We start from the raw sequence: 16,935 nt of genomic DNA, 5'->3' as shown, positions 1-16,935 counted from the left end.
TGTGGGCCTTTCAAGCACTGGCTAAAGTCCTCACTGAAAACACATTTAGTGTAAATGCTGTAACATAATAGAAAATGCCTATATATGTGTAAGGAACTTATTTTTCTTCTCTTTAATCAAAAACTGTAGATTATTAAAAATACTAATAATAATGCAGTCCTGTAAGGTCAAAAGTTGCTATTGCTTCCGATGATCAGGTCAGAGTCACATTTCACACACCGCAGTCGGTTCTCCTGTTAACCTTTTAATTGCTGTAGTAGTGAGTGGGCCATGTGCAATACGTTAACACATCCCCAATGCAATCAGCCTTTCACCAACGTGTAAGCAAACTTCCTAACGTGTTTAATGTAACATTGTGTCACAAGTTGATAAATAATAAGCAGTTTTTTTTCTTCTTACATATACGTTCCTCCTAAGAACCGCAAGCAGCCTCCACTTACTGTAGCTACAATTCAGTCTCTTAAATGCTGTCTAAATTCGACTTAAAACTCAAGTGCTTTTGTAAGGCGCGGGCACGACACGCGTGCACGATTGGCAGCTCCACGTCGACATTCTTCCAGATGCAGATTTGTTCTATACAGAGAGAGGGAAGCCGACGCGGAGGTAATTCGTTGTAAAGGCAGATCACCAGCTGTTCATTTAGGAGGGCCGACAACAGCACCATTCAAAAATACATAATAATAATAATAATAATAATAATAATAATAATAATAATAATAATAATAATAATAATAATAATTCGTGTTGCGAGTTTCGGTTGTCAAGATGCATTTTGTTGTATAACAATTCCTTACATTTAAGCTTTTATTTCATAGTTTGTCTGACTGGCAGCGCCAGCTGGCGCCGTAGTGTGCACGACTTACTCCAGCCAGGTATGTACTCTGCTTTTTTTTTTGTCTCAGTATTAGCAACACAACTAACTCAGTATGTTCACATGCATACAGTTTATGACGATGTACTTATTATTATTTTCTTATACGTAAACCAAGCAAAACATTTTAATTGCTCAACTTTCAGCAGTCAGTATATTTTGTAAAATATGCATGATAGATCGCATAATGCATTTTATTTTCAACAGTTTCATCTAAGGCTACAAGCGGCCTAATATTTATGTTGCCATGGTGTTTTTGTTCCATAATGATTCTTGCATTGCCTAATACATGTCGTATCAACAAATACAGGTGTCACTTTCATCGTAATTCAGGTACAAAATAGAAAAAAAAAAATGGTTGAAAAACAAAAACGTACCTTCCTTAATAAATAAATGGAGAACTGCTTTCAGAAAGTGCATCAAAGCAAAAAAGCAAAAAGCAAAAAAAAAAAAAAAAAAAAAAAATCTTGGAGTTGCCTGTTGAATGAAAGTTGTTCCTAAAACCTGGTACATGAAGTTCAGAACAAATGTACGTGTAGATATGGAACACTATTGATAAATTTTCCATTACACCATGCACTTTTAAACTTTACTTATAGAACTGATATTAATATTATTATTATTATTAGTAGTAGTAGTAGTAGTAGTCGTAGTAGTCGTAGTAGTAGTCATAGTAGTCCTATTTAATTGCCCATTAAGGGACCACTCTAGCTGTCCTATTTGTAGTCCTATTTAATGCCCAGTAGGGGGACTACACCAGCTGCCCACTGGCACCTGGTGCACAGGCCGCCCAAAGGCGGCCGGAGAAAAAATTCAGTTTAGCACCCCTAAACAAATAGGGGTGCTAACAAACACTGGGCCTTAACTAATTTAACGAAAAGACTGGTTAAAAGGGCTGTAAATTAAATGTTCAAAATGAAAGTGGAGGTAGTACAGAGCACGCCCCCTAGAGTCCACTGGTCGACAAAAGATGTCATGTCGCTAGCGGACTCCACGTTGGCGTAGTAGTCGTAGTTGTCTTAGTAGTATATACTGTAGCATTTGATTTGAAATGGGGGAGAAGACACAACTAGAACTATTGTAAGCAACTAAATAAAGTGTTGATTGGATCAATCTACACCATGCTTTCAAAAGACACAGATTTTTTTTTTTTTTGTTATGGCATTTTACAGCACTGTGGATTCAACCTGGATGTATCAACTACCATGGTTATCCCAGGTAGATGCAATCCAAGATCAAATAAACTTCTTAGTTGCTTAGTTGTAGATTTGTAACATTAACATGTGTTTTTCTCCTTTCATAGAAATATGAGTTAATTAAAGGCTGGAATAAATGCTTTGAAAATAATATGAAATGTGTAATGTGTCTTAATGACACTGGTGTTGGAGTGAATGGCTGAAATAAACGTTTGCTGTTGCTGAGGTTTCTTCTAATTTATTGCAGAAAGTATATAAAATGAAAGCTACTTCTTTTTTTCCTATTTTTTTATTTTTTTTTGCATTTTAGGGTGCTGTACTGCAATGATTTGTGACAACAGCGATGCCTTGGATGAAACTGAGGGTGCACAGTGGCTTTCAAAGTAAAGTTCTGTAATACACTTAGATTCTAATTGTTTGCAGTCAGTGCATTACAGAACTTTGTTTTGGGAGTTATGTTCTGTCTATGGAAAAAGATATGGTATCTCTAAAGGTTGTGAAAATGAAATGCATACAGTACATTGATTATTTTATTAGCCAGTTGCACATGTATCATTTTAATCTGCTTTGTTTCTGACTGATTCATTTTGATCAACTACCTGCATGTATTTGAGGCTGTGTGGTCCAGTGGTTAAAGAAATGGGCTTGTAACCAGGAGGTCCCTGGTTCAAATCCCACCTCAGCCACTGACTCACTGTGTGACCCTGAGCAAATCAGTTAACCTCCTTATGCTCTAAGGCGACTTACAATTGTTACAAGATATCACATTATTTTTACATACAATTACCCATTTATACAGTTGGGTTTTTACTGGAGCAATTTAGGTAAAGTACCTTGCTCAAGGGTACAGCAGCAGTGTCCCCTACCAGGGATTGAACCCACAACCCTCCGGTCAAGAGTCCAGAGCCCTAACCACTACGCCACACTTCTGCCCTACATTTCGTCATGCAGGTGAAATGTAGTTGTAAGTGACTCTGCAGCACCCTAGTCTCTCTAAGTCGCCTTGGATAAAGGCATCTGCTAAATAAACAAATAATAATGTATAGTAACCAGACAAGCAGGGATGGGTGGAATGTCCTCTCATTTGTAACTTATGTTCTCATATGTGTTTTGTACATTTTTAAAAAAAAACTTTTGTAAAGATTGATGTCATTTGTATTCCAAGCTAATTTGTCTAAAGCACCATGATCAGCTTTAAGGGTAATATATTATGATACATTTTGTGGCTGTAATACATGATCAGCATTTAGATACATTGGATGAAATTTGTAACAGTGTAAAATGTTACAGAGAAATCCATATTTACAGTGGTAAAGAGAGATGAGAAAGAAAGATCATCACAACCAAACTAAGGTATACGTTTTCATGCAATATTACACATGCTTTTCCAGGCATAGTTAAATCATTCTCAGAAACATTTGATGTATTTTGAATTGCTTTGAAACTGTGGTGTAGTATAAAATAAATATATGTTAGTCAGTTATAATCCGAGAGTAAGCAATGATACTTAAATGTATGTGGCTATCACATTTAAATTCAAATACAATTCATTTTTCATGTTTTGTTGAGTTTTCTTTGTACTTACTAGAACTATTTAATTCAACTCCCACTGTTGTAAATTCTAGCAATGACTAGCACTAGTTTATCCTGCTTAGATCTAGAACAAGTTTTGCTGTGTTTTAGCAGGTGAGACTGGTTGAAGAGACTAATACTGGTTATACTGATTTAAAAAAAAACAAACAAACAAAAAAAACAGTCCATTTAAGCCATGGATGTCTTGTCAACGTTTCCATGTAATTGTTTTATGTATATCTGTTTCTGGGCTTTAACTGTCAGTTAGGCAATACACAAGAAACTGTTTAATTCTGTAATTCTGTATTGTTTTTTCTAGCAAGTCTTCTAAAATAAAACATACTGGTCAATAAAGATTATTAAATTGTCTACTCTGTCTGTGGAAGATATTATCTACATTTTTAAGAAAAAAAAGGCTGATCGCTACAGATTATAATATTACTGTCTGCGTCCCTAAAATGTATTCAAACATTTGGACCTCCACACCCCCAGAGTGATGTTATTTGGAAAGTATTTTACCAAAGTGAAATGCAGATATTTTTATAACTTTCCATAAACCATCAGAAATTAGGGGTAAAACTGTATTTGATTGTGTCAGTGCCAGAATGTTGTTGAAGCTGACACCCTGTGATCCTTCAAGAAGCTGCTTGATGAGATTCTGGGATCAGTAGGCTACCAACAACCAAACGAGCAAGATGGGCCGAATGGCCTCCTCTCGTTTGTAAACTTTCTTATGTTCTTAACCCTACGGGGTAAAACACTGAATAATTTTAGGAAGGGTGTAGAAATACTATCTTTGTCAGGAACGGTGCAAATATACCATGTTTCTGGTGTTCCCTTATACAAGTTTACCACAACAATTTTGCAGTTTTCCCAGTTTTATACTGTGCATTTACTATACTTACCTTGGTTTTCCATGTTTTTAATATGCTTTACCATACCTCTCTGGGCTTTACCATGCATTCGCTATGCTTAATTACACATGTCTATGCTTTTACTATGGAACACTTTTATAATGGTATTCCAAAATCTCATTCCTAATATTTTTCATTTTCCACCTAATATCCTATTGACAATAGGTCTTGTAATAAGTTATTGTTTAACAAAAAATCCTTTAAAAAGTTTCTCATAGTAAAAGCACTGCAAAGTGTAATGAAGTACAGTGGCAAGCACTGTAAAGCACAGAGAGGTATGGTAAAGCATTTTTTAAAACATGGCAAACTGGTAAATGCATAGTGTAACCACGGGATAACCATGGGTAAACTGCAAAATTACTTTATCGTGGTAAACTTGCGCCAAACTATGTGGCTGTTTGGTGTCAGAAACTCATCCAAATGTTCACCTTGCTTGCACTGCCTGTACATTAATTGGTTTATGAAGAGAATGCCTGCATGCTTGATTATAAGGGAACAGAACAGTCCATTTTTATAAAGCCTATGGGTGAATAGATGAATGCAGAGATACTTAAAGATACCGTTTTACACAATACATTTTATAATTAAATGTGATTCCATGTTGACTATTAACTACATTTTTCTAAAGTGCACTCTTCTTTGCAGTTCCTTCCTTCTTCTTAAAGAGGCACAGCCCTGCAGCAGGTGGTATGAAAGTACTTAATTTCCACACAGTAAAGAAAAAGAAAAAACAAAACATGTTTTACCTTAATTAAATAAGCAACCCTCCAACAACTATTTGACAGAATGATTATGGAATGTATGGGGATGTAGAACGTTAGTTTACTTACTGTAACCCTGGTTCCCTGAAAGAGAATACGACCACCAAAACATTATGTATGGGATATGCCTGCCTATTGGTAGGTATTTTCTGAGCTCTATACCACAGCTGCCGATAGGCCCCTTCCTGGGGTGACGCCCTCTGTCCCGCCTACAGAGGGATTAAATAGTCAAACAACGGAAGCCATGTTCTCTTTTTGCATCGAAGCCGTGAGGGCGACCGATGCGACCTCCCTGGTTGGTGGTCGTCTTCTCTTTCAGGGAACCAGGGTTACAGTAAGTAACCTAACATTCCCTTTCAATTAGAAGACGACCACCAAAACATTACAAATGGGAAATGTATACCAGAGCCGTCGCGAGGGAGAAGGAATGACAGCTTACGAGGGACACATCAGAACCGCTTAACCCTAGGGTAGCAGTGCAAACGGACAACCTCAAGAACCCTCGTGCCTATTGAAGGCAAAGAAGGATTTACCACATTCAAGCAGTAGAACCTGGAAAATGTATGCGGCGTAACCCAGCTAGCCGCAGTACAGATATCAGACAGCGAGGCCCCTCTAAAGAGGGCCCAAGATGTAGCCAACCATCTAGAGGAGTGTGCAGCTACTCTCCCAGGTGGGGGTAAGCCAGCACTGTCATATGCCGCAGAGACTGTATCCACAATCCAGTGAGACAGATGTATCACCCGTAGGGACAGCAGGTTCCGTTGTGCCCAATTCAGCAGCCAGAAGTCAATGCGATGCAACCCCAGGGACTGGAGGCTACCCTGGTGGTTGACATACGCCACCACTGATGTGTTGTCTGTTCGGACCAGCACATGCGTTCATTGCAACACTGGAAGAAAGTGCTGGAGAGCCAGGAAAACAACCTGCCGCTCCAACACATTTATGTGCAGGGTTATCCAATGGCCTGACCAGGTGTTGCGGACTCCTCTGCCTTCCTAAACTGCCCCCCCCCCAACCCAAGTTGGAGGCGTCCGTCGTCACCACTTGGCGAGTTAACACCACTCCCATCCGCACGCCCCTGCGCAGGTGAGAGGGCATCCTCCACCATCGCAAGGCCGCGGGGCACGTGTGAGACACCGCCAGTCGATGGTGTCTGTCACGCTTGGAGTGTAAATGAAACGCATTGAGCCACACTTGACACGAGCGCACACAGGTTGCTGAGGAAAGATAGAAAGAAAAAGGCTGAATCAGTAGACTCAAAGCTCTTTTTCACAACACACTCAGATACCAACACAGAGGGTCTTACCTTACCATCTTGAGAGGCAAAAAGAGAACATCGCTTCCATGGTTTGACTATTTAATCCCTCTGTAGGCAGGACAGAGGGCGTCACCCCAGGAAGGGGTCTATCGGCAGCTCTGGTATAGAGAGCTCAGAAAAAACCTACCAAAAGGCCGGCTTATTTCATATCTAATGTTTTGGTGTTCGTCTTCGAATTGAAAGGGAACAAATTTCTCATTCCACCCATCCCAGTATCCCTCGATTAAAAAGCTTTACTGAGCCAGGTATCTCAAAATGACTACACGTCAAGCAATGCTAGAAGTGCTCAATGGAGTGTGCATACAGATGTGGTATTATTTTGTGGTATGCGTTAAAAAGTGGTACACTGGGCTGCGCAAATTATTTCAGCTCAGAAAACAAGGAAATGCCTATCTGAAAGGAGTATGATGCACTGAGTTTAGTTTTATCTTTTTTTTCACAATTCAGCAAATTTATGATGAGCAACAAAATGATTTTGTGGGTGAACTACTGTTTGTCTTGTTTTGTAGCGATTTGCACAGTAGTCAATCACATAATTGACACCTTACTATTTTCTGGCGTTACACGGGTCAAGTTTTGGTACCCATACCACATTATGACGATGTACCACTTTCTGGCCCTACACTGGTAATATTTTTTTGTAACTAAATTGTCCTGTATTTCCATTAACACATAATACTTCAGTTGTTCAGTTCTTTATCTGAAAATAGCTCAGTGCGGATTTGAAAACATACCCCTTGATAAATACATGCCCAATACTAGGGGAAGCGAAAAAAAAAAAAAACACGTTTGTTTTTACCTTCAAAGTCACAATACACCACGCTACTGTAATGTTTGCATGAATGTAACGCATGTAATTGAAGTTAAAGATGCAAGTTTACCGTATAAATGATAGAAAACTTGTTTTTTTGCAATGCATTCTGGGGTGAGGTGCACACCTCATATCCTCATCACCACTGACCCCTGACTCCCCAGCTTTCACTACACACTACACGGAAGCAGCATGGCGTCGAACAGTAACATCTCCGAGCTGCATCAAAATGCAAAGGAAAGACTGAGAATCATTTCGGGTCATTTACAAAAACCTGCAAAGAGGGAGCAACTCCGTGTCTCTGCAAACGAGTGCAAAGCAGAAGCGGCGGATCGGAGTCTTGAGAAAAACAGGACCATCCCTAAAAGAAGGTGGGTGGTTTTAAAAAGGGAAGTCGAGCTACTGACAGGATACTAACTCTGACAGTTGGTTTACAAGTTACCCGGGATTGCTTATGAAATGCAACAAGATTGTAGATTCGAGTTTAGAGTTCTATTCTTAAATATATATCGAGTCCATTGCGTTGTTGACTGTTGTAGATGTTTGTTAACTTGGCTCCATTCTTTACAGTAGGGTTAACAGCCGGTGGCACAATGTAGACATTCATAATCAAGTGGGTGCGGTGGTGCCAGATTCCAAAGGCCTAGAGAAATAACATTATCGCTGTAAAAAGTTGACTTTCTTTATCTGTGTTTATACTGACGTTCTGCTTGAACCAGCAAATGCTCGTTGCAAGTCAGTAAAGTACAATTTACGGAGTAAAATGATCAGGATATAATAGTACTTTTTTTTTTTTTTCTTAGGCAGGCATTGGAATATAAAATCTTTGATATTGAGTTAAACAACAAGTCTAAACGTTCTAACTCGGTTCAGACACGCTATGGCGTTCTTTGGGTGTATTTGTGTAAAACTTTGAATATGTATGTTTTGTATTATATGATTACATTGTCTGCCTTGCATAATCGTGATTGATAAACCTGCGATACCGGTAAAATAGCCATGAACTATTTGTTGACACTGCTGTGTAATTAAGTTACTGTACACATGACATAAGAAGATGGCAAAAGGACACAGAACTTAAAAAAAAAAAAAAAGTTCTCGTCTTGCGCCAAATATGTATTTTTCATGAAAAACTTTGTTTTTTAAAGTCACAGTTATAAGCTGCAATTTACATTGTATTTAAGTGTATGTAAAGTAAAGCTTAACAGTACAAACTCAACTCAAAGCTGATAGGATAAGGTGATCAGTGGCCTGATTCTAGCTTCTTGTTTACTTGCGACATTATCGGTATAGTGACATCTAGAGTCTGACAAGTGTGATAAATGTAATTTTTGTAAATTAGAATCATTATTTACATGTTTATTGGAAGAGCTATAAAACGTTATCTGATACGCTAAAATGTTATACATTTGAAAAAGTTTAGAATCATTTTTGTGAAATTCCAGCAATGACCAACACTGAGGCTGCTTATGCACACTGGTTCAGTGAAAGCGATAGCCAGTCAAGTTAAAGTTACGTGGCAGTCAGAACAATCACAGCCATTGTTTACAGCAAGCTGTTGGTTTCCCTGTGTAGAAACACTAAAATGTCCTTGTCATGCATTTGTCACTGTGATTGTGTGGTTGACATTGACCACGTACAGTAGCTTGGACAGAACAGCAACCCTAGTGCAGTACTCTTAAGTTCTAATATGTATTTTAGTTGAAAGTCACATGATGCATTACTGTGCCATCTACTGTACAGTACTGTTTGTGAGCAGAGGGTCGCAAGTTTAGAACCTTAACAATGCAGTAAAGCAAGAAGAAATAGTGTACCACTGTGTACCGACATCATGACTTATAATAGTGTTGTAAGTGTCATGAACATGAAGGAAATAATTGAAATCACCAGATCATAGAATCACCTAGAATACGTTCTCTTTCCGATTGGGGTGTGTACAGAATACCAACCTGCATTACTATTTAAATAGTGCTGGGATGAACATGGGTTTTTCATATTTGAATATTCTTCCAAAATGGAAACAATACTGTTTATTATTCCTTAAGTTTCAATTTGCAACAGTATAAGATCCAAAATGTTAAGTTATCTATATGGTAACAGTATCCTGGGAGACAGTCAGCATGGTTTTAGAAAAGGGAGATCATGTCTAACTAACCTGCTTGATTATTTTGAGGATGCAGCATCGACAATGGATAACTGCAAAGCATATGACATGGTTTATTTAGATTTCGAGAACACGTTTAACAAAGTCCCGCATAAAAGATTAATTCGCAAACTGAAGTAGGGATTCAAGGAAATGCATGCACATGGATTCGGGAGTGGTTAACATGTAGAAAACAGAAAGTACTGATTAGAGGAGGAACCTCAAAATGGAGCAAGGTAACCAGTGGAGTACCACAGGGATCAAGCTACATTAATGACAGATTCTGGTATAGTAAGCAAACTTGTTAAATTTGCAGACAACACAAAAATAGGAGGAATGGCAAATACTGTTGCAAAAGCAAAGGTCATTCAAAATTATCTAGACAGCATTCAGAACTGGGCAGGCACATGGCAAATTACATTTAATAGAGAAAAGTGTAAGGTACTGCACGCAGGCAAAAAAAATGTACATTTTAAATATCCTATGGGAGATACTGAAATGGAAGAAGGAATCTATGAAAAAGACCAAGGAGTTTATGTTGACTCAGAAATGTCTTCATCTAGACAATGTGGGGAAGCTATAAAAACCGCCAACAAGATGCTCGGGTATATAGTGAAAACCGTTGAATTTAAGTCAAGGGAAGTAATGTTAAAACTTTACAATGCATTAGTAAGATCTCATCTAGAATATTGTATTCCGTTCTGGTCACCTCACTGCAAAAAGGATATTGCTGCTCTAGGAAGAGTGCAAAGAAGAGCGACCAGAATTATTCCAGGTTTAAAAGGCATGACATATGCAGACAGGCTTAAAGAAATGAATCTATTCAGTCTTGAACAAAGAAGACTACGTGGTGATCTGATTCAAGCATTCAAAAAGGTATTGACAATGTCGACCCAGGGGACTTTTTCGACCTGAAAACAGAAACAAGGACCAGGGGTCACCAATGGAGAGTAGATAAAGGGGCATAGGAGGCACTTTTTTACACAGAGAATTGAGGGTCTGAAAGCAACTCCCCATTAATGTTGCTGAAGCTGACACCCAGGGATCCTTCAAGAATCTGCTTGATGAGATTCTGGGATCAGTAATGGGCCGAATGGCCTCCCCTCGTTTGTAAACTTTCTTATGTTCTTATAATTCACACTCTATTACTCTTGAGAGGAAGATAAACCTGGTACCCCAGCTTTTTGATTATATGATTCAGATTTGAGTTACAATTCTCAGTGTCCCATTGCTACTGTGTAGACAAGTTCTAATCAGAACAGAATGCTGTACATAGTAAACCAAATCAGAAAACTGGATCAAATCCACTTAGTCTAGAACCTCTAACTAAAAACTAAGCCTACTTTGCACAGGCCATTACTCTGTTTTTTAGAAACTGAATAACAGACTAAAAATCTACGAAAGGAAGACTAAGACATACGACTATACGTTTAGATGGAAAAATTAGTATAGCAATATGATATAACTCTCACCATTGTAAAGCTGATAATTTGTTGAAGAATTTACCTGGGGTTTTGGGTAATATTTATGGCTGGTTTCACAGATCCTGTTTAGCACTAATCTTGGAATACCCAATGGAACCTTAGGGAAGGTAGTCCCAGGATTTATGAAACCAGCCAATAATGTTGTACAGTAAATTTAACCATGGATTGCTTTCTAACAAATCAGCAAAATGCAAAGATGGAAGGCATGGCCGTGTGATCTTGCTGGAGTGGTTCATACGTGAGTGGGTTGCAGACCACGGAGCTCTGATTTTGGTTTGGTACTGCCCATTGTAAATGGATGCTGCTGACAGACAACAAAAGCAGCTCGGCCTGTTCACCAGTATCAAAAGACACTTAAAAAAGGTCCCTGGAATTTATTTTAAAGGAATTTTAATAAACATCAACACACAATATAGTTGTCCCCCTTATCCACACCAATAGCTGTTCTATTTTTCCACCGGTGTGTCCATTGTGAAGCACTGTATTATTTGGTATAGATGGCTTTTGTTTTTAAACGTTTTCAGTTGTTATGGCCACTATCAGTTTGCAATTCCAGTAGGCACATGCTGTATTGCTTTTCTAACATTTGAAGTAAACATTCATGTAGTTGATTTTGGACCAGTGCTTACAAATAGTACCATTTGTTGTGCTTTATATTGCGATTCATCAAAAGGCTCTAGTTATTTACTGGCTTTCAGGCCTTATCAATTTGGCATATGTTTTCTTGACGGATAGAAAACAAATATTTAATTGAGAAATGTACACTTGGTGTAACAATAGGCCGTTCCCTCATTGGGTCATTTTTATATATTTTTTGCCGCAGTGAGACCTCTCGTGGTAGGTTATACATACAGTACAGGTGCATACATGGACATGTTTGAGAACCCATTAGGTATTTGGTCTGTGAAATATGGAAATTATACAAATAAAAAAATAAAAAAAAACCTGGCTATATTTGTATCTTATGTGAAGTTTTTTTTTTTCATTACAGGCAGGAGACTCTGAAATGGAATGGCTGGGGATATAATGATTCCAAATTCATGTTTAATAAGAAAGGTCAAGCTGAATTTACTGGCAAAAGGTAAATGTACACATTGCTTGCATCTTGCTTCTTCGTTTCCTTCGTGTTCATTTTAAAATACTGTACAATGTTTTTTTTTTATGTGGCCCAATTTAAAAAAGAAGTAGCGTTACCAGAGAAAACTTCCCAACTCCTGTTGTTCCAAGCATCCCATCTAGAAATAAACACATTCAGGTTGTATTTAAGTATTAGATTTGTGTCTTGTCTAAAACAAAGAAAGTGAAAACATTAACCAACTAGTAGTTTCTTAAAGTGTTCCATTTGCAAACTACAATGACATTGTGTTTGTCATTAGTCAATTTTTCACTAGCTAAGTACTTGCACATAGGCCTGCATTTTGTTTGGCATGCCATCTATTGTACTGGTGTTAGTTAATGCTGAAATATATTCCAGTATTTTCCAATATGTTTTAAAAAGTGTGTTAAATCCTTGCTGCTGTCTCATACTGTATTAGCCTGTATGTACCAGGTTCCTCAAACTCGGTGTAGCACTATTGCCATCTTGTGGTATGCATTATGTACTGGAGAAACTCAGTCTAAAGGGTCAATTTAGCTCAAGGTCATCAAAATGAAAATCTGACTTAAAACACGCTTTTAATAATTGTTAATTTTACAGCAGTTGGATTATTTATAATTAAAGCTGCTGTTCTTCCACTAAAGGAGTGCAAACCAAGATATTACAATCAATTTTCTAATATCTTACCAGTAACAGGAGAAGGATCAATTTTCTTTTGTTGAAAATCTTTCGGTTCTTTGCATGTTTTTTCTTTCTAATACTTTTTCCTGAAAAAAAAACCTGATTGATCAAGTATGACACTGCAGATAACAATTAAAAACAAAGAAAGAACCAAATGCTTTGACAGAAGAAATAATAATATAATTGATAATATTGCTAGTGCTAATAAGGCATGAAAAAAAATGAAGGGAGAGTAGGCAGTTCAGTCTCTACACCCTCCAATCTTTGACAATATCGATGTTAAATGGTGAGGTGATTTTATCATTGTTCATTAAGAATTTATTTTCTGAGTATTGTATGTTAAAATAAATAAAGGGAGCACACTAAAACTATTCAGGTTGCCCTATCTGTTAGATAATCTCTTTGACCATTCATGTTAAAGCAGCTGTAGTACCTAGTTTGTGCACTTTCCATTATTCCTCTAGTCTGCGATATTGAAAACTAAATATGTATTAGTGTCAGACATGCATTCAATGAAAGATAGATCATGAAAAATGTTGGTGCTCTGTTATATTACACTAGGAATAGAAACAGCTGTTTGTCATTAAAAAAAGCCCTACATCAATAAATGTCAAAACATAATGTTTAATTTGACTAGCCTGGCAGAAGCTGCCCTGCCAGCTCCAGCGATATTAAATATTTGTAGATAGTTGTGTCAGGTTGATATTAAAGTCCATTTCACTTAGCCTCTAGCTTCTGTAATGCGTCCTTTCCCTGTTTTAGGTACCGACTCAGTGGCATGGTCTTGCCTGCCTTGAGAGAATGGTTTGAAAAAACCTTTGGAGCAAGCCTGGAGCACAAAACACCAGCCAGGGTATGCATTTATTGATTGATTGATTTATGATAAATAGTGCAGTACTGTAGTGACTAACAAATCAGCTTTTTATTTATAGATTTAGTCTGATAACAGCAGCTTTTTTAATATTGTAAAGATTGAATTCTGAAACCTTGCTCCATCTATTTACCTTTGTCTTCTCTATGGAATAGTCTGCTCTTAACCCCAGTGAAGTCCCACCACCTATTCTCAATGAAGGATTTGTCCAGGACCTTAAAGGTACTGCCATACCGTTCTCTCATGAAGCCGAAGACAGAATCTTTAGAGCTCACGGTAAGGAAGTTTGTATTTCCTGTTTTAGTGTTGCTTTTGAGAACGGCTGTTTATTAAACATCATTTTTTCCCTCTACATTTTTCCATAGGACACTGCTTACATGAAGTATTTGCTCTACGAGAAGGAAAATTTGAACGAGTCCCAGATTTGGTGGTGTGGCCAAGTGAGTTTAAAATCTTTTAAAAAGTTGTCCGTAATGAAGGGGTTAAAGTCACTACAGTGAGAGAGAGTAATGTTAATATGTATGATTTGCTTCATGTGCCGTTGCCTAGGGGATTACATCTGACATCTAGTTTTCGATTGTTTCAAGCAACTGAGTACAGAACGTAAATTATGTTCTTCAGATTGATTAGCAAATGTTGTGGTTCTGCCTCTTATCATGCAAATGAGTTGACTGGTTACTGAAACTTGATTAGCGATGTCCCAGCTGAGCAGCAAATCTTAGTGCTAATCCAAGTGCTCCTCTCTGTGTACTTTAAATTGGAAAATCGACATCAATGTGTTCTGCGCACCTCTTGATATAATTTAAAAATATAAAAGCTACATCTCCTTGTAGCAAGTCTGTTAAAAAATTAAAACTTGTAGATGTTATCACTGATGTTTTTAGGTGTTTTCACATCTCAAGTAAACAATGTACAGTAGATGGGTGCAGGTAACTAATTTTTTTTAAATTTTTTTAACATCTGCATCTCCATTTGAAATAGTTTGTATTTCTTTCCTCTTGCAGATTGCCACAAGGAAGTGGAGAAAATAGTGGAACTGGCTTGCAAACATAATATTTGTGTTATGCCTTTTGGTGGTAAGTATTGCATAGACGAATAATAAGGGATTACATACGTACATGCTGAATACTTTGAGGCATTTCTTGGCTTAATTCCTGTACCCTTCTAGTTCTCTCATTGCTTCTTTTTGCAAGGTACTCCCAAATATCCCCTTTGGTTAGCAAACTGGATAACATACAGACATACAAACAATATACATACAGACATACATTTAGACATTATGTCCATTTTTAGAGATTTGCTATACAGTATTAGATATATTTGTCAGGACTCATCAATATCAGGTTGCCACCCATAATTGCTGCTGTGCTGTTCTTAATTTTTTTCTTCACATTTTCTGCATTTTTAAAGATTCTTCTGCCTAGTACAGTAGATTATCAACGATAAATCAATTTGTCATAATCACTGATCTGCCAGAGCGTAGTGTTCTTTCATATTGTTTCAGAAATCTAATTAGTCAGCAATACAGACATTTCTAATGACTCTCTTGGCAGACTATTTAAGTGAGAGAAAAGTCTGTTCCCTTTTGGGTGAAGTTTGGATTGGAGATGCAGTTTTAGAAAGGCTATAAAGAACTGCTTTTAAACTTTTATTGCACTAAGATACTGCTTCAGTGGTTTTCTGCTCATTAAAATACAACATCAGTATGCTACATTTTGACTACTTGTCTCTACCTAAAACTACAGATTGTCCTTGCAGGCTTTTCAAACTCATAAAAAAGCCCTTAAGTTCAATGAGCCATATATGGCCAGCCCTACTGTATAACATTTAAATTCTCTTTCCAACACAGATACCAAGGTTCTTTACAACTGTAGAATACAGAAACATTGTAATATCTGTAAAGAAACTCTCTTGTTATAGCAATTACAGCTGCTATCCGGTTTGCATTTTAATACCGTTTAATGCAAGTTCTTCTCTCCTTATTTTGTCTGCACCGCCTCAGAGCACCTTGTGTGCTGGGGAAGAACAACTTACTTCCTAACTGGCACAGCTGAGCAGGACTGTTCAGAGTGTTGATATTAACTTGTGAGAGAATGGGTGGCAAGGTAACATGTCCTTGTTTCCAGGGGGGACCAGTGTCTCCAACGCCGTGGAGTGCCCTTCAGATGAGAAGAGGACCATCCTCTCCTTGGATACTTCACAGATGGTAGGTGATAAAGCTTAAAAACATAGTCATTATTTTGCTAGCTTTTTTTTTTTTTTTATATATAGCAACGTTCCATTTCACCAAACAGCCAGTGTAGACATTTCTTATTGGCAGGGATTGCTGGTGTCTGAGATCTCAGGCTAAATGGAGAGAGCATGTGAAAAGTATAAGGGTAATGATGCAGTGGGTGCTGTGTGGATGTTGGGGTTGAAGTGAATTGGCAGGGCATTAAGAGACGTTCTCTGCATTGTTCACGCTTCGCTCTTGCCTGCTTTATGCTGCCCCTTGGGAACTCTTCAGCGCTGCCTACCTGGAACCTAATGAGCCCTAAAGCACTGCACACTATTATTTCAGACTCCCATTTCATTTCCAATGTATTCAGGAAGCTGAACTAAATGACTGCTTTAGAAGTTTGCAATGCTATACTATCAATAGCATGAATTCATGTTGTGGTCCTAAACTCACAACCTCCGTAATCTCTGCATCACTGAGTTAGTGGCATTAACACCAGTGCACTGACCTCTCTATATTAATATACTTTACACTGAGAAACAATTCCTTTTCTTGTTTCCTTTTACTCAAGCAGAATACATTCAGTTTTGAATGTGGTGAGTGCAGTGGTGAACAGCAGGATTACACCTAGTTAGAGGAAGTACCTATTCTCTTGTTTATATTAATTATTGTGGTTGGATGGGTCTTTCCTTTCATGGCAAGATTTTAGTTTCCATCGTGGGGTGTTTGATGTGGTCCATTTTGATGTTCTGGTATTAAACCTCTTCACTCCTACAAATGAATGCAAAGCTCAAGTAATTGGAACGCATTCATAAACTGGAATTCGTTCAGATTGGACTGCTTTACAGATTTTTACATCAGATAAGCACAGGCAGGTCCTGAGTCCTGAATGACTGATCTACAACTGTTTGAATCACGACACTGATCTAAATTGTAATGTTTGGTTGACAGGATTTATAGTTCAGCCCAGAAGTCAGAGGACTTAACTGTTTCTAA

General features: G+C 37.8%; 1 protein-coding gene and 1 long non-coding RNA gene across 2 annotated transcripts in view; both read left to right on the top strand.

The window, feature by feature from the left end:
• The first annotated feature begins 471 nt into the window (after positions 1-471).
• LOC117400572 (uncharacterized) lies at positions 472-4,008 on the top strand. The gene is made up of 3 exons (XR_004544228.3): positions 472-603; positions 816-872; positions 2,378-4,008. It is a non-coding gene; the product is annotated as an uncharacterized LOC117400572 (long non-coding RNA).
• A 3,581-nt stretch (positions 4,009-7,589) lies between these two features.
• LOC117409646 (alkyldihydroxyacetonephosphate synthase, peroxisomal-like) overlaps positions 7,590-16,935 on the top strand; it is a 42,463-nt gene continuing 33,117 nt past the window's right edge. Inside the window, exons 1-7 of the mRNA XM_034015961.3 lie at positions 7,590-7,817; positions 12,065-12,154; positions 13,613-13,703; positions 13,877-13,997; positions 14,087-14,161; positions 14,726-14,797; positions 15,848-15,927. Coding sequence (XP_033871852.3) covers positions 7,639-7,817; positions 12,065-12,154; positions 13,613-13,703; positions 13,877-13,997; positions 14,087-14,161; positions 14,726-14,797; positions 15,848-15,927 — 708 coding nt within the window. The 5' untranslated portion in view covers positions 7,590-7,638. The remainder of the gene's footprint in view (positions 7,818-12,064; positions 12,155-13,612; positions 13,704-13,876; positions 13,998-14,086; positions 14,162-14,725; positions 14,798-15,847; positions 15,928-16,935) is intronic.

This window comes from Acipenser ruthenus, chromosome 10 (genome assembly GCF_902713425.1).
Source record: "Acipenser ruthenus chromosome 10, fAciRut3.2 maternal haplotype, whole genome shotgun sequence".
NCBI lineage: Eukaryota > Metazoa > Chordata > Actinopteri > Acipenseriformes > Acipenseridae > Acipenser > Acipenser ruthenus.
This window is presented reverse-complemented; position numbering and strand designations above follow the sequence as displayed.